The sequence below is a fragment of the Myxine glutinosa genome, chromosome 1 (genome assembly GCF_964187855.1).
Source record: "Myxine glutinosa chromosome 1, kmMyxGlut1.1, whole genome shotgun sequence".
NCBI lineage: Eukaryota > Metazoa > Chordata > Myxini > Myxiniformes > Myxinidae > Myxine > Myxine glutinosa.
The window spans coordinates 396815118-396837319 of NC_136261.1; the positions used below are offsets into that span (position 1 = coordinate 396815118).

General features: G+C 45.0%; 2 protein-coding genes across 2 annotated transcripts in view; both read left to right on the forward strand.

Annotated features, from left to right (window-relative positions):
* The window catches only part of LOC137416741 (uncharacterized), an 89064-nt gene extending 77402 nt beyond the window's left edge, over positions 1 to 11662 (forward strand). The window contains exons 4-5 of the mRNA XM_068102368.2: positions 9821 to 9857; positions 11517 to 11662. Of these exons, the coding sequence (XP_067958469.2) occupies positions 9821 to 9857; positions 11517 to 11662 (183 nt within the window). The remainder of the gene's footprint in view (positions 1 to 9820; positions 9858 to 11516) is intronic.
* Positions 11663 to 12022: 360 nt separating this feature from the next.
* The window catches only part of LOC137416862 (uncharacterized), a 67058-nt gene continuing 56878 nt past the window's right edge, over positions 12023 to 22202 (forward strand). The window contains exon 1 of the mRNA XM_068102530.2: positions 12023 to 12395. Coding sequence (XP_067958631.2) covers positions 12035 to 12395 — 361 coding nt within the window. The 5' untranslated portion in view covers positions 12023 to 12034. The remainder of the gene's footprint in view (positions 12396 to 22202) is intronic.

Sequence of the window (22202 nt, forward strand, 5' to 3'; positions counted from 1 at the left end):
TCTTTGTTCTGCACATACTTACATCCTGTGGTTTACTCGATAAATGTATTTATCTTTCGTAGTTTTACTTTCAAACAATTTTAGCAGAAAATGCATGTGCATGCTGTAATTCATGGAAGATTCAGTTGGACAACACTCCGCCATTGCCGCTGTTTATGCTAATCCGCCAAGAGAAAACAATACAAGTGCTTAGTTGCTCCCTGCGTACTCTTCGTTCAGCACCCAAGCCGGTGACGTCACCCCTACCCGAGGTACCATTCAACTGAACGAATGGGGGAGGTTTCTATTTCCTTCCCAATTCTGGTGCCCTCACTGGCACATGCTGCATGAGCCCCTATCCCCAAGGTGATCAGCCCACCTTCTAAACTCCCTTACCCCTCTGACCTTCTGATAGTCTCGTGTTTGGCATGCCTAACGCCAAGAATCCCCTTTTTTGAACTTCCGTACTACAAGCCATACCCACAGCCCGTCAATGAACTCTTGCAACTCAATGAAAAGTCCTTTTTTTTTTTTTTTTGTATACAGGATCGAGGCTCGTGAAAGAGCTAACATTTATCACACAAACAAATCAAACAGACACACAAAGTATTTAATAAAGGGAGCGGCAGACAAGATGGGGAGAGAAGGGGATGCATACAAACACAACATTTGAGAGCAGGGAGCAGGGACATCGGGAGATCTGTGGGAGGGAGAGGGCTTGGGAGGAGGAGGCATGGGAAGGGGGGGGGGGGTGGGGGAAGTATAAAACACAAGGACACTGCAAGGACTTCCAGGAAAGAAGTTGGTATTTCAAAAAAGTGGATCTGGGGTGAAATTAGCGGGGGTAGAAAAGATCAAGGTTTTGGATGGGGGAAGAAAACAGATGGTGGTGAACAGCTGTTTTAAAGACGTGGAGGGATGAGTGTGATTGAAGAGAGTGAGAGGGTTTGTTCCAGAGGCGGGAGAAAAGAGGAATGAAGGAGTGAAGGTGAGCAGAGAGTTTTGATTTTGGCAGTTTAACCATCAGAGGGTTGCAGGCAGGTCTTGCGCGACCTGTAGGAATATTTGGGGGACATAGCCCAGAGAGAGCTGGGGGAGCAAAGCCAGAGAGGAGTCAGTAGAAGACAGAAGACCACCAACCTGCCTGCGGTGAGTGAGTGAAAGGCCCTCGGAGTGAGCTTCATCGCAGGAGATTCCAATGATTCTGAAAGCTTTGGTTTCAACAGCATGAAGCCGAGCTAGGTGTGAGGTAGGAGCACAGGCCCAGAAGGGAGGACAGTATTCCATTGAGCTGCGGATGAAATCCTTGTATGTGGTGAGGAGCTCAGGTGTGCCAAGGAAGGACTTCGCACGACGGAGGATGCCCAGTCGGCGACTGGCTTTGGAGGCCAGATTTGAAATGTGGTTTTTCCAGGAAAGATCATGGCAGACAGTGAGACCCAAAAGCTTGAGTGACAGAACTTCTTGGAGAGGATTATTCAGAAAGTAGATGGGAGGGTTGTCCAGTCGGTCCTTTCGGATAGACATAGTAAGAGTGTGAGATTTGTCAGGATTGAAAGACATGTTCCACTTGTTTGACCAGTCTGTGATTTTTGTCCAGGTCTGCAGAGATTGAGGAGGCTGCAGAATGCCTATCTGAGGGATGAGGAATGGAGCGGCAGAGAGTGGTCATCAGCAAAGAGATAGAGAGGATTTTCAAGAGAGTCAGAGAGATTATTGATGAAGACCAGAAAAAGCACAGGGCCCAGAACACTGCCTTGGGGAACTCCAGCCTGAAGAGGAAGGGGAGATGAGAGAAACCCATTCAGGGCCACACGTTGACTACGACTGGAGAGGAAGTCCACACGCCATGTGTGGAGATTTCCATGGATACCATAAGAGGAGAGTTTGGTGAGCAGGGTGGGGTGCCAGACCGTATCGAAGGCACGTGATATTTCAAGGGAGACAGCTCTAATTTCCTGTTTGGCATTGAGGACCTCCTTCCATTGTTGAGACAGCAGAAGCAGCATGTTCAGAGTAGAGTGACCTGGTCTGAAACCAAATTGATGATCAGAGATCAAGCCATTGGAGAAGAGGAAATATTTGATATCCGAAGCAATGATGGATTCCATGACTTTGCTGATAATTGGGAGTAGGCTGATTGGTCTGTAGTTGCAAGGATCTGTTTTTGCACCTTTTTTGTGTAAAGCTGTAATGTTGGCTGATTTCCAAGCTGATGGCAGATGACCTTGAGCAAAAGAGAGGGTGAAGAGAACAGAGAGAGGGAGTGAAAGAGCGGCAGAGCAGGATTTTAGGACCCGTGGGCTGATGCCGTCAGGTCCAGTTGCAGAATCAGAGTCGAGGGTTGACAGAAACTTTTCCACCTTGTCAGGAGGAAAGGACACAGAGTCCAGGAGCAGCTGGGTACGACTTGGTATGGTGGGTACAGAGAGGGATGGGTTTGGGACACAAGATTTAGAGGCAAACACAGAGTTGAGGCATTAAGCTTTTTCACGTGCGGAGTCAGCTGTGTAGCCATTTGAGGTAAGGGAGGGAATGGAGGGGGAACAAAAACCAGAAACAGATTTGACCAGATGCCACCAGGATTTGGAAGAGGGAGACAGGTCCTGAGACTTCTTTCGCAACAACATGGGAACGGTATCCATTCCGAAATAGCCGGATCCCTGCTAACTATCCTTTCCTCCTCTCGGATTCTCTTGGCAGGGATTCGCTCCCTCTTCATTCATTCCTTCACACCACCTTGCACACTACGCACGTACCACATAACACCTGCACCCACCATACCTCCGTCACACTTTCATTCCCCGTGCGTCTGCAAGAGATGATGGTCTCACGCCCGATCTATCAAGAGCTGAATAAAGGGAAGATGCTGCTGTTTGTCTGTCTAACTAGGGGATTGGCGATTTAATTTGGGGGTTGATGCAAGAGGACTACCTCACGAAATGTCTATCTAACTAACGAATTAGTGACGTCATGGCAGAGGGTGGAGTCATCAGCAGATCTCAGATCTCGCGAGATCTTGGAGTCGATGTCACAGATTTTCGAAGCTCCACATGGTCTCCACGTTTTCAAAGTTGTCTTTGTTCACAATTGTATTTTGTCGAAACTGTATTTATCTTTCGGTGCGTGAACCTATAGTGTGTCCTTTGGAAGTTTCTCGGTGTTTATCTTTCATAAATTAATTGTTTCTGTTTGCCACGTGTGTGAGGCATTGCAGCCTCAGGCTTCCCCCGTCAAAGTTTGTTCCTTCCTTCGCTGTTTTTGCTAGGTTTTTAGAATTTCCCTTCTCCCCCAAACTTCCCTGAACATCTACTCTTTGTCTAACGTTGTAACCCCCCCCCCCCCCCAAAAACAAACAAACAAACAAAAAACTTGTTTCCCTTTCTCCTCGTGTGCTTTTGTCCCATCGTGCGCCTCTGTCCATGTGCACTGTCCCGGCCCGCCCCCATTATCCCCTTGCCTTCCACCTTTTTCCCTGTTCAAGTGACTCGTGGTTGTCCCTCTCGGCTCCCTCTCCCTGTTGGTATTTTTGTGAATATAAGATTGTTCTTCACGGTTCTGTTTAAATATTGTTGCGGATATGAGGATTGTGTTTTTTTTATTGTGTTGTATTGTATAGTAAATTGTTGCAAATATCACCCTCTGTAAAATGTAATGATTCCTTGTAAATACCTCCGTAGTGTAAAGGTCAAAGGGCGTCCCATAATTAGTCCATAAAGCATACACGTCAGCCAATCATAGAATACCCCTGTTCGATAGTTATATCTTTATTATGTGTATTAGGGTAAGGCCTTGTCTCCCATTAAGATGACACTCCATTGCACCAAGTGAAATAGATAGATTCCCTTCATTCTTCATCCCATTCCCAAAACCTCCATTTCCCCTTTCATCATTGCCAAGCCTCGATTGCCAATTACATCCCCTCCAAAACCACCATTGAACATGTGCTCGGGTCGGGGGAGACGGGCGTGTCCGCCCGGCGTCATCAAGGGCGGAGCTAGAGGGTCGCGCGACCAACCAGGGCTGAGGTGAGCACACCGATGGGCGTGTCCTGAAGGCCGGCGGCTTGATCGCCGGAGGCGTTATAAAGGCGCGCGCGCAAGAAGCAAGGGAGTTGTCGGTGGTGAGGAGTGATTGGACAAAGAGAGAAAAAGAGTGGTTGGACCAAGAAAGAGAACATAGAGAACATCCAAGGAGAGGACATCCCGGAAAGCACAAAGCCTGCTATTCGTCGCCTTGCTCGCCAAGGTTGGACTGAGCAGTAGTTAACAGCAAGAAGCCTGTTGTAGTCCTGGAAAAGAGCGCGACGTCCACCGCCGCAGCAGCGGACAACAGCAGCAGCAGCGGCGGCCACAGCAGCAACAACAGCCGCTTGGGGCCTGGACGGCGGTTTTGAGCAGGGCCGCGAAGGAACGGCGGCTGCTAAACGCGCCGATCGTGCTGCAGGACCCCCTTGGACCTTCCTCTCCCTCCAGCCATCCACCTCCTGCCTGTCCATCCTTTTTGTGTACGTGAGTTTGTTCTGTTTGTTTTGTCCCTGGGGATTTAATTAAGCTTGTATAAGGAATTTGCACTGTGTCTCTAATTCTTCTGTATATTATTTTATTATCTTTCCTTCTCCTTGGTTATTTTGAGCATGTATATAGTAGGAATAAATTTAGTAGTATTTCCAACCTTTTCGCCTTCTTCTTCTTCCTCACATCCATGTCGCTTTTGTCTTTTCCATATTGAATATCTGTGGCGCGATCCGGCCAACGTTCGGGAATCGGGTTAGTCGGGGTAACTGTAAGGCCGCGGTGCCATCCGCTCGGCAAAGCAACATCCTTATCCGCGGGCCGTAACAATATGTTTAAATTTTCCCCTTCAGTGTTTTATTCATTGGTTTATTACAACACGCTGTTGTACACCGCTCCTTTCCTATGCCATCTCCAGGCATTGCAAATCGTCATTGCTGGGCACCGTAGGGGGCTCGGCAGTGACGCACGCTGAAAGAGAGTACTCAGTTTTCACTCTGGTTGTTTCCTTGTTTTCTTGTTTTCTTGTTTCCTTGTTTTCTTGTTTGTTTGTCCGGGCGATATCTCAGCCATCCTTTGAGCTAGGAAGCTGAAATTTTGGCACAATAGTGAGAAAGTGCTTTGTCAAAAACGTTATATATTTTTTTTTGATTAATCAATAAATTGAGGAGTTATTTAATTATTAGCGATTAATTAAGTACTTATTTAATTAATCAAATTTCCTTTCTCTGACCATTAACTCAGGCAACTTTTGAGTTAGGAAGCTGATATTTGGACATGCCAATGACCAGGTGATTTGGCTGCAAAGGATATTTTTGATTTATTAATTAATCAATTAATCGATTAATTATTTAATTATTCGATTAATGACAAAAAAATTTTTTTTTTTTAAGTTACAGATTCTGATGAAATAGTGGTAGTTTATGTGTTCTCTGACCAACTTGATTAATAATTTAATTTTTTATGATTATTATTTATTTATTTTCATTATTAATCATTTATTTATTTTCTTTATCATTTGGCCAATATCTCAGGCACCTTTTGTGCTGGGAAGCTAATATTTGAACATGAGTGACCAAGTGATGTGGCTATCAAGGATATTTTTGATTTATTGATTAATCATTTCATCTATTAATTATTTATTGATTAATCGATTAATTATTTATTGAGTAATCAATTAATTATTTAATTTTTTATAAATGACTTATTTAATCAAATTTCTAAAAGATACATCTTTGGATGAAGCACTAGTGGTTTAGTTATGCGATTAGCCAATTGATTATGAAAATATTTTGTGATAATCTTTTATTGATTTTAATTATACAATTAATCAATCAATTAGTGTACACCTCTCCCTGCCAATGCAGCCTCAATGAGCTGCACTGCGGTATTGCCGGGCGCCGGAGGCATATTTAATTATTTGGCATGGGGCGGTGTACTTTGAATGGATGTGTACTTGTTTTTCTTCCTATTTAAAAGGCTCCTTTCAATTTCCTCTTCAACTCATTCCATTAAAAAAATATTCAATCTCTTATAATTCTTTCTCACAACATGCTCTAAATTCTCATTCATTCCACCCCTCCTCCGTCGTTCTTAAACGGATCGCTAACTTGAAAATCACAACAAACCCAATTTGTTATAAATGTTCATCTTTCATTAATCATCCACTTTCTAAACTCCCCCCTTGCCCCTCCCCTCCAAATATCCCCCCTTGCCCCTCCCCTTCAAATCTCCCCCCTTGCCCCTCCCCTCCTAAACTCCCCCCTTGCCCCTCCCCTCCTAAACTCCCCCTTGCCCCTCCCTCCAAATCTCCCCCCTTGCCCCTCCCCTCCAAATCTCCCCCCTTGCCCCTCCCCTCCAAATCCTCCCCCCTTGCCACTCCCCTCCTAAACTCCCTCCTTGCCCCTCCCCTCCTAAACTCCCCCCTTGCCCTTCCCCTCCTAAACGCCCCCCTTGCCCCCTCCCATTCAAAACTCCCCCCAACGCCTCCCCTTCAAATATCCCCCCCAACCATCCCTCCCAAATTCTCCCACCTCCCAAAGCTGCCTCCTTCTCAAAGCTGCCTCCTCCCCACTTGGTCTCCCTTCCATCTCATACCTCCACCTCCCCCAACCTTCTACACTCCTCTGCCCACCCTCAAACATCTCCTCACTGTGCCTCATCCCATCACCATCAAACCTTTCGTCCTCCTCCTCCTTCCCTTTCTTGTAACTCTTCTGTAATCTCTGACACACTATCAACTGCTCTTCCTACCTCCCCCTCTCATCCTTCATCTGACCCTACCCCTCCCCTCCCCTGTCCTGCACCCGATGCTCCCCCTCTCTCCTCATTAACGGTATGGACCTCAAACATCCGGGGCCTTCGCTCAAATCTGATTGATCTCTCCATTCAGGTTGCTTCTGACAATCCAGACTTGATCTGCTTAACAGAAACTTTCCTCCTTCAAGATGTCTCTGATTCCTTAATATCTCTTCCTGGTTACTCCCTCCTCTGGTATGATAGACCTGAGCCTCGTCCTGGTGGTGGGGTGGCTATCTTTATGAAAAACTCTCTTCCTCACTCTCCTTGCACTGCCCTCTCTCCACCCCACCCCCAGGAGTACCTCTGGCTACGGCTTCCTCTCCGCTCCCACCTTTTGTTCATATGTGTTCTGCACCGTCCTCCAAACAGTGATGACTCAATTTACATTTCGCTGTCGGACAACATGGACCAACTTCTATCAACTCATCCAAACTCGCTCTTCCTCATATGTGGCGACTTCAACTGTCATCATGCCAGCTGGCTGGGTGTGGGTTCATCTCTCACCAACCATGGCACCTCAGCAAAGGACTTCCGCGACTCATTGGGACTGATACAATCTGTCAATTTCCCGACCCGGATCTCAGTCAATGGAGTATCTTCTATTCTGGACTTAGTTATGACTAACTTCCCTGCAAATGTCTGCTGCTCTTCTTCTGCTCCAATCGTTTCTTCTGATCATGTGCTTGTTAAAGTGGACATCTCTCTGGCCATTCTCAGAGAGCCTCCTCAGCGCCGACGAGTCTGGCATTTCACTCAGGCTGACTGGCACGGTCTTCAAACAGCCCTCAATCATCTGGAATGGTCTCCCATCTTTACTGCCTCTGACATCAATTCTTCCTGGGAATTGTTCCAAAGTAAATTGCTCTCTCTCATGCACAGATTTATCCCATCTCGTCTTCAGTTGACTTACCCTTCCTTCCGTCTATGGTACACTGAATCTTGTGGTGAGGCAGTTGCCCTGAAACAACTTGCCTTTGCCTCTTGGAAGGCAAATCCAACTGAAGGCAATCTCAGTTCCTTTCACCAAGCTCAGAACAAGTGTGTGTCTGCCCTCAGGAGTGCCAGGAAGCACTATCTCTCCACACTCAAGGTTGAACTCTCAAACCTGTCTCCTTCCTCCAAATCCTGGTGGTGTCTGGTCAAATCCGTTTCTGGTGTTTGTTCCCCCTCCATTCCCTCCCTTACCTCAAATGGCTACACAGTTGACACCGCACATGACAAAGCCGAATGCCTCAACTCTGTGTTTGCCTCAAAATCTTGTGTCCCAAACCCATCTCTCTCTGTTCCCTCCTTTCCCAGTCGAACCCAACTGCTCCTGGACTCTGTGTCCTCTCCTGACAAGGTGGAGAAGTTTTTGTCAAACCTCGACTCTGATTCTGCAACTGGACCAGACGGCATCAGCCCACGGGTCCTAAAATCCTGCTCTTCCGCTCCATCTCACCCTCTCTCTGTTCTTTTCACCCTCTCTTTTGCTCAAGGTCATCTGCCAGCATCTTGGAGATCAGCAAAGATAACCACTTTACACAAAAACGTGCAAAAACAGATCCTTGCAACTACAGACCAATCAGCCTGCTCCCAATTATCAGCAAAGTCATCGAATCCATCATTGCTTCGGATATCAAATCCTTCCTCTTCTCCAATGGCTTGATCTCTGATCATCAATTTGGATTCAGACAAGGTCATTCTACTCTGGACATGTTGCTTCTGCTGTCTCAACAATGGATGGAGGTCCTCAATGCCAAACAGGAAATCAGAGCTGTCTCAATTGACGTATCACGTGCCTTCGATATGGTCTGGCATGCAGCTCTGCTCACCAAACTCTCCTCCTATGGTATCCATGGAAATCTCAACTCATGGCTTGTGGACTTCCTCTCTGGTCGTAGGCAACGTGTGGCCCTGAATGGATTTCTCTGATCTCCCCTGCCTGTTCTGGCTGGAGTTCCCCAAGGTCGTGTTCTGGGCCCTGTGCTATTTCTGGTCTTCATCAATGATCTCTCTGACTCTCTGGAAAATCCTCTATCTCTTTGCTGATGACTCCACTATCTGCCTCTCCATCCCTCATCCCTCAGTTGGGCAGTCTGCAGCCTCCTCACTCTCTGCAGACCTGGACAAAATCACAGACTGGTCAAACAAGTGGAACATGTCTTTCAATCCTGACAAATCTCACACTCTTACAATGTCTCTCCGAAAGGACTGACTGGAAAACCCTCCCATCTACTTTCTCAACAATCCTCTCCAAGAAGTTCTGTCGCTCAAGCTTTTGGGTCTCACTATCTGCCATGATCTTTCTTGGGAAAACCATATTTCCAAACTGGCCTCCAAAGCCAGTCGCCGACTGGGCATCCTCCGTCGTGCGAAGTCCTTCCTTGGCACACCTGAACTCCTCACCACATACAAGGCTTTCATCCGCAGCTCAATGGAATACTGTTCCCCACTTTGGGCTGGTGCTCCTGCCTCACACCTAGCTCGGCTTCACGCTGTTGAAACCAAAGCTTTCAGAATCATTGGAATCTCCTGCGATGAAGTTAACTCTGAGGGCCTTTCACTCACTCACCACAGGCAGGTTGGTGGTCTTTCTGCCTTCTACCGACTCCTCTCCGGCCTTGCTCCCCCAGCTCTCTGTGCTCTGTCCCCCCAATATTCCTACAGGTCGCACAAGTTCTGCCTGCAACCCTCTTATGGTTAAACTGCCAAAATCTAGGCTCTTTGCTCACCTTCACTCTTTCATTCCCCTTTTCTCCTGCCTCTGGAACAAACTCCCCCACTCCCTTCAATCCCACTCCTCCCTCCAGGTCTTTAAAACAGCTGTTCACCACCATCTCTTACCTTCCACCATCCAAAACCTTGATCTTTTCTACCCCCGCTAATTCACCCCAGATACACATTTTTTTATTATTATTATTTTTTAAAATTACAACTTCCTTCCTGGAAGTCCTTGCAGTGTTCATATGTTTTATACCTCTCCCACCTCCCCCAAGCCCTCCCCCTCCCACATTTCTCCCGATGTCCTTGCTCCAGTCGAACAGACCATGTCCGATGTCCTTGCATTTCTCCCGATGTTGTGTTTGTGTCCTTCCCCCTCTCTCCCCATCTTGTCTTCCGCTCCCCTTATTTTTTTGTGTTTTATGTGTCGGTTTGACTTTTTTTTTATTCATGTTAGCTCTTTCACGAGCCTCGATCTTGTATTTAAAAAAAAAAAAATACATAAAAGTGTTTTTTCCAGAGAGGGATTGTTGATGAAGAGTCGGGATAGGACTCGGCCCAGAAATGCTGCCTTGGGGCACATCCAGATTTTATAAGGAGAGAAGAAGAAAGGATTCCGTTGAGAGCCGCATGTTGGCTAAGAGAGAAGAAGAGGTCAGTAAGCTGTGTGTGGAGTTGGCCTTTGATGCCTTAGTCAGACTATTTGGTTAGGAAGGTGGGATTGAAAGCACAAAATATGTCCAGAGAGTCGGCCCTGATCTTATCTCTGACAATGAGGACGTCCATCCATTGTTGGGAGAGTAGAAGCAGCATTGAGGACCTTCCAAGCTGAAGTGGCGTCTGTGCTTAGTGCATTTTTTTTAAATACATGGGCTGAAGCTCGTAATAGAGCACACACATACACACACACACACACACACACACACACACACACACACACACACACACTTAACACAGCCACTGAACTTGGGGAAAGTGCTGTCACGACTGTCACTTCCCGGGATATTCTGGGTACCAACGACGTCATAACAATGGCGCCGCTTTTCTCACCGTACTCAGCGGGCATTTCCTCAAGAGAAATTTCCTCGTCCCTATGGATGCCAATTCCGATGGGGATTGTCCGTGCTCTATCCTTTTCAAGCAAGGAAGCAGCACGCACCATTTTAAAGTCTTTGGTATGACATGAACTGGCCCAAACCGGGTTGGGTGTTTTTTAAGAGACAACATCTCCTTACTGGATGGCCGTTGGCTCCCTACGGGAGTTCGTCCTCCCTTTGCCAGGTGTTGTTTTTGGTCATGGCAGGGTGTCACAGTCACACTCCCCACTAGCAAAGCCAGTGAGGGGTGTCAGTTTAGTCTCGGACAACCCGACAATGCGGAAAGGTTGCACTGGGTCACATGTTACCAGTGGCAGTCCCAAAAGACTGACCTGACCTGAAGAGGTGAGGATGATGACAGAAGATGGGTAGTTCGTGTGTGGTTGAAGCAAAGGTTGTGGTGAGTGGAGTGGTGAGGTTTTTGGCTCGGGTGGCAATGAATGCCGTGTGCAATGTCTTAACTCTTAATGCAATGGAAATTAAGGCATGAATAAAACCCAAGTGCAAATGAAAATGTGCATTAATTATTGGTAAATGTTGTGCACTTACGGGGTCGTGTAAAAGAAGATTACGGGGGATAAGGGAAAGTGGCTGTGTTGGGTTTTGGCGCGCAATTTGAACCAGCTTTTGGCGCGATATGCAAATTAGTGCCCGCATTGTACAGAACCACAAAGTTCATATAGGATTTACAATTAACTCTGAGGAAATGGGGTAAAAAGGGGAAAAGCTCTCTAATCCTCACCAACGCAATGTATCACATTCTAATGCACTAAACTCTATGCCATTTTTGGGTTTGATGTATGTTGGGGACCATTGCATTCCGCGCTGGTTCCGAGAATCGCAACAATATTTTATTACCGAGAAGAAAGTTATTTCCATAACTTTGATAGCACGAACATAACTCACTTTGACTTTCTACCAGGTACCAATTCAGGTCAGCAGAGTCAATGTGCAGCCATGACCTGGGATCGTCATTCCAAACATCTATTAGTGATAGATGCTTATACAAGTTATAAGGACACTTATCTCACCCAATCGAATCAAATGTCACCTCATAACGATGTTTAGCATCGTTGGTAAGATTTTCCACGTAATTGAACGACATTTGGACGGACTAAATTTTAAAAAATTACGAAGTGTTTCACTTGAAGGAATGGCGTTCGCATCGTTGCTACGGAGTTGTTTTCACCGCGATAAAATGGCGGCGGTCGTTGCTAACCGGAAGTATCCCAAACTAGCTTCCACCCATTGGACCGTATTTATTAGTATTAACACATTTATTATTAAAATTACGTAAGACCACCACACTAAACTAGTTGTGGTATCAACACACCAAACACCAAACAAGTATCCTACACGGCAGTTACAACAAAAAACAACAACACCAACAACGCGTGATTTATTTATTTCGAATATCTCCGCGCGGATTCTTGAAGGAAAATGGTCTCGATGAGAGCTCGGGGTGCTCTCAATCCCGCCCCGGCCTGGCTGAAGATCCAGGGTCTATCGGAGGAGTCTCTCCGAGCCGCGGTTACCGGTCTGGGCATCGAGATCTTCGGAGCTCTCTGTGCGTGTGCCGAGCCCGCTCCGGTGAGGGATCGACTCTGTGCTTTAGCTGCACGAAGGTTTACCTTCACCATGTACGTCGAGCTGTGTCGGTACATGGAGTCGTGCCGAGCGGAGAGAGGATCGGAACATGGAAATGACGCCGAGGAGACGGGAGGACACGACGGAGTCCTGCAGGTCAAAGTCGAAGATGAGCTCCCGGGTCTTGAAGCAGATCAAAGAGAACCTGGCGATGGTGAGTCCTTTACCCTCTCATTTCACACCTCACGCAGGCATGACCACACGCTAGCCACATATGAGGGGAACGGTGAGGAAAAGGGATGCTGGGGATTAAAAAAAAAAAAAGTAGAGATACTTTCAAAATACATCGTCTCCATGCCAAATAAATAAATAATAATCGTTAAATAATGAAATAATTAATCAATTCGTTAATAGAATACCTAAACTACCACCGTTTCATCCGAAACTGTAACTGAAAGAAAAAAAATAATTAATGGATTAATTGATTAATAAATAAATAATATAATTAATCGATTAATTGATTCATCAATAAATGAAAAATATCCTTTATAGTCGCATCACTTGGTCAATTTCATGTCCAAATATCAGCTTCATAGCTCAAAAGAAGCCTGAGATACTGCCCAGATGAGAAAGAAAATAAATAAATGATTAATAATGAAAATAAATAAATAATAATTACAAAATAATTGAATAATCAATTGGCTAATGGAATACCTAAACCAGCACCATTTCATCGGAATCTGTAACTTAAAAACAAATGATTAATTGTCATTAATCGATAAATTAAATAATTTTTTTGATTAATCAATAAATAAAAAATAGCCTTTGCAGCCAAATCACTTGGTCATTGGCATGTCCAAATATCAGCTTCCTAACTCAAAAGGTGCCTGAGATAATGGCCAGATGAGAAAGAAAACATATAAGTACTTAATTAATTAATTGATAATAATTAAATAACTCATCAATTAATTTATTAATCAAAAAAAAATACTGTTACGGCTCCGGGGGACGGCACTCCCGTTAGCAAGGGGGGGTTAATCCCCTTGTCCTGTTAAGCTGGCCATCCGCCGGTCCTGGAAGTATGACGTCACTTCCGGTCGGTGATGAGTATGGTTGTAAGCCCAGTCCGTCCTACTACCTAATTACAACCACCGGCCGTAAGCGAGGAGATACTCCCACCCGGGCTGCAGCGTGATTGGATGCGCCGAGCGAAGCGAGCTGCGACTCGGGCCGTTAACAAGAGTCTAAACCCGATTATAGCGGTTGGCCGAATCGTGCCACAGGTACTCAATCGGGAAAGGACTAAAGCGATCGGGGGAAGAAGAAACCAAAAGGGTAAGAAATAACACAGGTTTATTTACTATCTACAAGAGGAAACGAAAGAAGGGAATATACAAGGAGAGGAAGAAGCAGATACACAGGGCAGCCTTAAAACAGTCTTATATTACCATACGCCCAGACAGAACAAACAGACTTATACGAATAGGGAATGGCAGGAAGGAATGGCTGAAAGGGGGAGACGGACCAAGCAGATGGCAGGGCAGGAAGGTCCGGGCAGATGGCACAGCGTCGAGGTCCGCTCCAGGTCGCGCTCCGGGCTTGAGGCGAAACCCGGCGGCAGCTGCACGTATCGGTTTTCACGCGGTTGGACAATGTGAATATATCGTGGTATTGTCGTCGTCAACGGACCCACTCTCCTGCCTTGCGATTCGTCGTGTTCTCATCTGGTACCTCGTATCTCGGACCTTCGCACTCATCTGGTGAAGCAGTCCCTCCCAGCCGCTTTTATTGGGCGTTTCTGTATCCAGCCGCCGGCTCCTAGGACACGCCTACCGGTCGGCTCACCTCGGCCCTGGTTGGCCGGCGAGGGCTCGCTGGCTCCACCTCTTGAGGAGACATTGACAGGCCACGCCTCGTTCCTGGTGCTCGAACCCACTCCTCCCCTTTTTGCTCCAGATTACTGCGTGCGTAATGGCGGCTTGGGGCCAGCAAACAAACCAAGACAAAGGGCAGCGAACGCTGCCATACCGCTACTGCACTTTGAAGAAAGGGAGATGATTGGGGATAATTGAAGGGGCCTATCTTATTTGATTAATGCAACGTAGATTCAACTATTGGGAACAGATCCTTAACTAGAACACATAATAATGAGATAACTACGAAGAGGTCCTATGGTGTTCTACGTGTTGTACATGGACTAACTAGGGTGCGATTTTTAATATTAGCCAAATAATGGGGATATTTACAGGGGATTATTTATAAGGGAACATTTACCAAAATTTACAAAGTGAAGGTTCTAAAAACCGTAACAATACTGTTTTTGCCAAAAGTTGCTCACGATTGTGCCCACATGAGGGGGTATTGATACACCTTATCATTTACATGAACTTATTCTTTGAGTTTATGTGTTGAAAGGCACTGGGAGAGGTGGATTTGTGATCAGAACTGTGGGGCAGACTCATGACATCACCAGGGTGTTATTACGTTAGGCCGAATCAAATGAAAATACCAGTTGATCATCCGTATTTAAAAAAAAAATGGGAGCCCCTTTTTATTTGTTGTTATATTTTTTCAAAATGGCCACCATATACATGACATGCCTTTTTTTTTTTAACCCCCCTCCCTCCAAAAACAAAACAAAACACATCTACCTGGCACGCTAGTTTCTTACCCTCCCACTCCCCCACTCCACGGAGACAGTCCAACAAAAACACGACTCGTAAACCTTGCAGGAACAAACTTTATTCGCTGCACTTTATTTGCCCAGGAAAGATCACGACTATGCTGAAGACCTACAACGCAATTAAGGGGAACGTGCAGCGCACGTGGAATTTCCAGACGTCAAAGCATGTCACTGTCACCAGAATTATGTATTTATATTAGTGTCAATTTGAGAACGGCACTCGGTACAGAGCAAACCTCCACCTGGTTGGCCATATCACTCAATGAATGACTTTAAAAATTCTACTAGCTGGATCCGGATCTTCACCAAAATTGAATCGATTCTTCCTCATCACGCACACAACCGGTCCACCAAGTTTCGTCTAAATCCGTCCATAACTTTTTGAGATATCCTGCTATTTATCGTTTTTTACCCCAATCTCCCAATGATGAATCTCTTAAAAAAAGAAATAATTCTCATATCCGAATCCATATTCATATCTTCACCAAAATTGAATCGATTGGTCCTTGTCAAACACACAACCCATCCACCAAGTTTCGTCTAAATCCATCCATAACCTTTTGAGATATCCTGCTATTTATCGTTTTTACCCCGATCTCCCAATGATGAAGAATCTCTTTAAAAAAAAATAAAAAAATTCTCATATCCGAATCTATATTCAGATCTTCACCAAAATCGAATCTATTTGTCTTTGTCAAACACACAACCCATCCACCAAGTTTCGTTCGAATCCGTCCACAACGTTTTGAGATATCCTGCTGTGTATCGTTTTTGGCCCTATCTCCCAATGGTGAAGAATCACTTAAAAATTCTAGTCGCCGGATCCAGATCCGCATCTTCACCAAAATTGAATCTATTCTTCCTTGTCAGACACACAACCTGTCGAACAAGTTTCGTCTAAATCCATCTATAACCTTTTGAGATATCCTGCTATGTATAGTTTTTAGCTCGATCACCCAACAGTGAAGAATCACGTAAAAAAAATTAAATAACTATCATATGTGAATCCATATTCAGATCTTCACCAAAATCGAATCGAATCGTCATTGTCAGACACCCAACTGGTCCACCAAGTTTCGTCTAAATCCATCCATAACATTTTGAGATATCCTGCTATGTATCCTTTTTGGCCCTATCTCCCAATGGTGAAGATTCACTTTAAAAATTCTAGTAGCCGAATCCGAATCCGGATCTTCATCAAAATCTAATCATTTCGTCCTTGTCACATACGCTACATCTCTGCCAAATTTCGTCCGAATCCATCCACAACTTTTTGAGATATTTTGTTCACAAATGGACAGACAGACAGACAGACAGACAGACGGGGGTAAAAACATAACCTCCACCCACCTTTGGTGGCGGAGGTAATGATGTCACATCCACGATGGCTAAATGTATTATCTGTGCATACTCGTCATAGGCTGTGCATACTTGAGTACCAGTTCACTGGTAATTCCCTGCTTGTCGTAAAAAGGGTTGGCGGCAGGAAGGGCATCCGGCCATAAAACATTGCTTCAAAAAGGGGACCGAAAAACAACAACAACCACGGTCCCCGAAAAAGGCCAACCCCCGCTTGCGGGGGGAAAATGGCCTCTAAAGGTGTTTTTTTTTTTTTTTTAACTCGTCATAGGCCTTCACATGGTAGACTGCCCTCTGGTCTAGCGGGATTCTCCTGCCCCCGCATAAAACTGCACATTAATCGTTGAGCAATATATAATTATTGGAAGATGAGAGCCCTCGTCACTTAAAATTCAGTTGCAAACTCATCAAACCATTTTGGTGGATGTCATTGATGGATTCACCGTCTTGGGACCTTAAAAGGGTTGTGGGGATCTACAGTGCAGTCAATCGAATTGCTGTGAAAATCTGAACAAGTGTGAAAAGGGGGGTTCTGACCCCCCTGCAAAAATCAAATATTTAAATAATGTCGTCGGTCTCCTCCGCCGTAATTAAATAAACAATTTGATGTTTTACTCAATTGACTGGAGAGTTCATAGAACACGATACCCCGCACAGTGTTACTTAAATTTTAATAAAACAATAACTTTCACGATAGTTTAAAAATCCAAAAGTTTGGTGTTCACCTCCTCCCCCCAAGCCCTCTCCCTTCCACACATCTCCCTGCTCTCAAATGTTGTGTTTGTGTGCTTCCCCTTCTCTCCCCATCTTGTCTTCCGCTCCCTCTTTTTATATACAGTATTTTGTTTGTCTGGTTGATTTGTTTGTGAAGTAAATGTTAGCTCTTTCACGAGCCTCGATTCAGTATCCAAAAAAAAAAAAAAAAATATTGAAGTAGTCCAGAAGCAGTCCCGAACAGCACTCTTATACACCACCCCGATTTTGTCCCCCGTCGCACCGCGGAGCGAAAGGGGGACTATGGTTTTCCCCTCTGTCAGTGTGTGCATGCGGGCGTGCGTGCGTGCGTACGTGTGTGTGTGCGTGCATAAGCGAAGGACCGCATTCAAATTTGGTGTGTGGGTGCAACCCACGTCAAAATCCAAGATGGCCGCCGCTATGTATGTCTGACGCCATGTAAGTCTGAACCTTGTAACCTGCATATCTTTGAAAAATAAGCGAAGTACCAACTTCTAATCTGGTGTGTGGGTGTATCTAGGCATAAGGAAGAACGCTATTGAAAATTGGGTCGCCACGTCAAAATCCAAGATGGCCGCCTTGCATCTTCCACTTTGTCAACTTGCATCACTTCACCGACGGGGGACCTAGGCGTAACGCTTGTTTAAATTAATAGTCGAGGCTCGTGGAAGAGCTCGTACACTGAATGGATCAGGATGTAACAGACAGAAACAGGACACAAAACGTGCATGCATGGAGTGGACAAAATGGATACAGAGGGAAACTACAAGGAGGGAAAACTGGAAAATGGAAGGAGGGATTTGGGTGGGGTTAACGAGGACAGAAAAGATCATGGTTTTGGATTGGGGAAGATGTGAGATTGTGGCGAACACCTTTGTTTTGTGGCGAAGTTGTGGCGAACTGGATGGTAGAATGAGATTGGAGAGGATGTGGAAGTTGAATTCCACGGGCAGGAAAAAGAGGAACAAATGAGTGGAGGTGAGCACTGATTCTGGATTTAGGTAGTTTCACCATAAGGGGGTTGATGGTGAACTGTGTGAGCCCTAGAGGAACTTGGGGGGGGGGGGGGAGTGGGTGGGGAAGGGGATAAACCACGGAAAGAGCAGAGGATGCAAGACATAAAAGGAGGCAGGAGAAGAAGGAGAGACCACCGCAGAAGTCTGCGATGGTGAAATGATAGACCCATCGACTCGGCTTCATCGTGGGATATTCCAAGGATCTTGACCCCATGTGAGCTGGGTGTGTGGGAGTGAGGGGGGGTCAGTGGGGGGAAGTGGGAGGGGCTTGTAGGTGGATAGGAGTTCAGGTGTGCAAAGGAAAGACTTTGTGCGATGGAGGATGCCCAGTCGGTGGCTGGCTTTGGCAGGGCAACTTTAAATTGTGGTTTGCCCAAGAAAGATCATGGCTGAACATTTATTTAAATTGCGCTACTACACCTTTATTACCTCCGCCACCAAAGGTGGATGGAGGTTGTTTTCACCCCTGTCTGTTTGTCTGTTTGTCACCGGCCTACAGGTCACAATTCTAAACCGATCATCGCGAAACTTCACAGAGTTGTATAGGTCGTCCCAATTGAGAAGCCCATTGTTTTGGGGGTCAAAAGGTCAAAACGTCAACAGAGGCCAAAGGTCACCAAATTTGCCAAATTTCTAAAATCCTCAATTTTCATCCGATTGACTTGAAATTTGAAGAGGACTTGCAGATCTGGCCACTGAATTCAACCACCAAGTATTTTTGAGGTCAACATAGGCCAAAAGGTCAACATAGGCCATATTTCTAAAATCCTCAATTTTCATCGAATTGACTTGAAAATTGAACAGCATTTGCACATTGAGTCACTAAATAGGGAAACGAACAAATTTTGAGGTCAAAAGGTCAAAGGTCAACTCAAGGTCAACCTTCCAAAATTATCATTTTTCAGCTGAAAAATCGTCACTTTTCTTCCTATTGACCCGAGCTTTGATCAAGATTGTCAATTTTAATCTAGATGAAATGGGCAATTTGCTGTATCAATGGGAAAAATGATTCTTGGGGGGTGGGGGGGGGTGGTGGGGGGGATTTTGCAAGTATCGTGCTCCGCATGACATCTTCTTGTTACTTGCCGGAAGTATGTTGATCGGTTGGTTTGTCTGTTTGTCTGTCTGTTTTTGCACAGTACTACGTCCACACCATTGCACGTAGAATCGCCTGAACTTTACACACATATTTGTCTTGCCCTGGAATAGACTGTGCCCAATTTTTAACTCTCTCGGCCCTAGGCCTCCATGATGACGTCATAATTTGATAATTCGACAAGTACAAAACTTCATCCAATCAAGATGCAATTTATTGAGCGACATGACAGCATAAACTGGTGGAGAAAAAAAATAATGATGTCATCGGTCCCGCCATCTTGGAAAAACGGAAAAACTTTGCACCTCTATATCTCTGAAAGTGCTGAATAGAAAAAATTGAGACATGGTTCATTGTAAAGAACTCTCCATGGGGAATAAAATATGTTAATGATGATGTCATAGGTGCCTCCATTATGACGTCATAATTAGACAAGTACAAAACTTCATCCGATCAAGATGAAATTTATTGAGCATCATCGAGGAATAAATTATTTTAGAAAACAAATAATGATGTCATTGCTCACGTGGTTCAGCCGCCATATTTGTCCAAAATGGCCGATAAAAAGTGCATTCCGGCAAGTCCTCGGTCTCTGACCGATTTTTCATTTGTTTGTTTGTTTGGTTGTGAACAAAATATCTCAAAAAGTTGTGGACAGATTCGGATGAAATTTGGCAGAGATGTAGCGTATGTGACAAGGAAGAATCGATTCAATTTTGGTGAAGACACCGATCCGGATCCGGCGAGTAGAATGTTTAAAGTCATTCTTCACCATTGAGTGATATGGCCAACCAGGCGGAGGTACGCTCTCTACTGAGTGCCGTTCTAGTTCATGCCTGTTATTTATGTATTTTATGATGTCATTAAAAACGGTAAGTTTTCTGTTTGTAATGATTTTGCATTTTGTTTGACTGTCAGGCAAACAGAGTTAAAAACAAAATCTCACTCCTCTGCACATGTGTGGTGCGCACTAATTCTGCGGTAAGGTACGTTGAAACAACAGTATACATCAATAAACCAGGCTCGGAGGTCCAAGGTGGTGGAATTGCTGTAATACACCGACAGGACATCAAGACCAGCCTCATCTCCATCTCATCTGCTCCATCATTTGAACACCTGGCTTTTAAACTTTCTGGTCACACACAGTCAGTCATGGCAGTTGTCTACCGCCCTCCCAAACCACACCCATCATTCCTGTCTGACTTCTCTTACTTTCTGACCCAGCTCTGTTCCTTCTCCCCCTCAACCCTCCTCCTCGGTGATTTCAATATCCACATGGATTCCACTGACTCCACAATAACCGCTGACTTCATTGATATTCTTAATTGCTTTAACCTCACTCAACATGTCAACTTTCCCACCCATAACCGTGGTCACATTCTGGACCTTGTCTGTTCTATTGGACTAAATCTACACCATCTCTCTGGCTCTGACCTCACCCTCTCCGATCACTTAGCCATCACTATGACCATCAACATTCCCACCCCAGCACCAAGGCAAAAACGCATAATCAACTTCCGTAAGCTAAACTCTCTTTCACCTACCTCATTCTCATCCACCCTCTCTGAAAAAATGTCCACTTCTCCCTTCGTTGACCTCCACACCCCTTCTGACCTCACTGACTACTACAACCACACTCTCTCCTCCTGCCTCGACCAGCTTGCGCCTATAAAAACCAAAACGGTTTCCTTCACCCATTCTGCTCCCTGGTTTACCCCTGAACTCCGCCTGATGAAAACCCGTGCCCGCCAACTTGAAAGACTCCGTAATAAAACAGGTCTCACAATCCACTCACAAGCCTACAAAGACCACCTGCAGCACTACAAAGATGCCCTCTCCCGCGCCCGCTCCACCTACTACTCTCAAATAATCCACTCTGGCTCCGGAAACCCAAAAGCACTCTTCTCCACAATAAACAAACTCCTCAGCCCCCTGGATACCACCACCCAGTCATTCACAGTCGACAACTGCATTTCTTGCCTTTCATTCTTCCAAAGCAAGATAGACAACATCTACAGCAGCTTAACCAGCAGCAGCTACTCCCGACCGTCTCTTCTCCTTCCTTTCTGTTTGGTTATTTCATTATGTATTTTTGTCTTTTTTGTCTTTGTTTTACGTACTATGTCAAAGCGTCTTTGGGTTTCTTGAAAAGCGCTATACAAAATAAATGTATTATTATTATTATTATTATTGTTTTTATGCCTCCGTCGCTGGAGGCATTATGTTTTCGGGTTGTTTGTCCATCTGTATGGGTTAAACCTCGTTTTTCTCAGCAACCATATGTCCGATTGAAACGAAACTTTCAGGGTAGGAGTGACACCCATGCAGAAAGTTTTTATGATAATTGTGATATCATAGGTCACGTGGTATGGCAGCCATCTTGAATTTAAAGCAAATAGTAAAAATACTTCTCGGAAACCACTGAATGGAAAAATTTGAAAGTTGGCACATTGTCAAGTACTCCCAATGGGGAACAATGCATGATAATGATGACGTCATAGGTGAAGTGGTATACCAGCCAAAAATGTTTTAATTGAGTTCCTTGTCCTAAAAATCTGAAATTGCATGCACATGATCTATGACCCATTTGTATTGAAATATTAAATTTATGACATCAAATGTCACATGGTTTGGCAGCCATATTGGATTGAAGGAAAATATTAAATAATTATATCTCTGAAACCGCTCACCCTACCGATGCGAAATTTTACAAATATCTAACAGCACTGTTGCATATAGTTTGAAAATCATGATGTCTATATTTGTGGTTTGGCAGGTCATGTAGTTTGGCAGCCATCTTGGGTAGGAAAACGAACCTTAGCCGACCAACACGAAACTTTACAAACATGATCCCCGACCCATACATATGCAGAGTGATGGCATCTACCCATTGTAGGACTATGCGGAGGCATATTGGCGACACAGTCACATTGTTCTCATCTTATTCATGTTCCGATTTGTGTTCAAAATACAACATTCAATTTAAATACGTTGTTCCTTGATCACAAACTGATAAGACAGACCAGCGGACTGACATGAACCATTTGCTTCACTCCACTTTTCGCTTTGCATATGCGGGGTAATGATTCTGTTTATTGGTTCGGGGACACTTTACCAAAATTTATGACAATT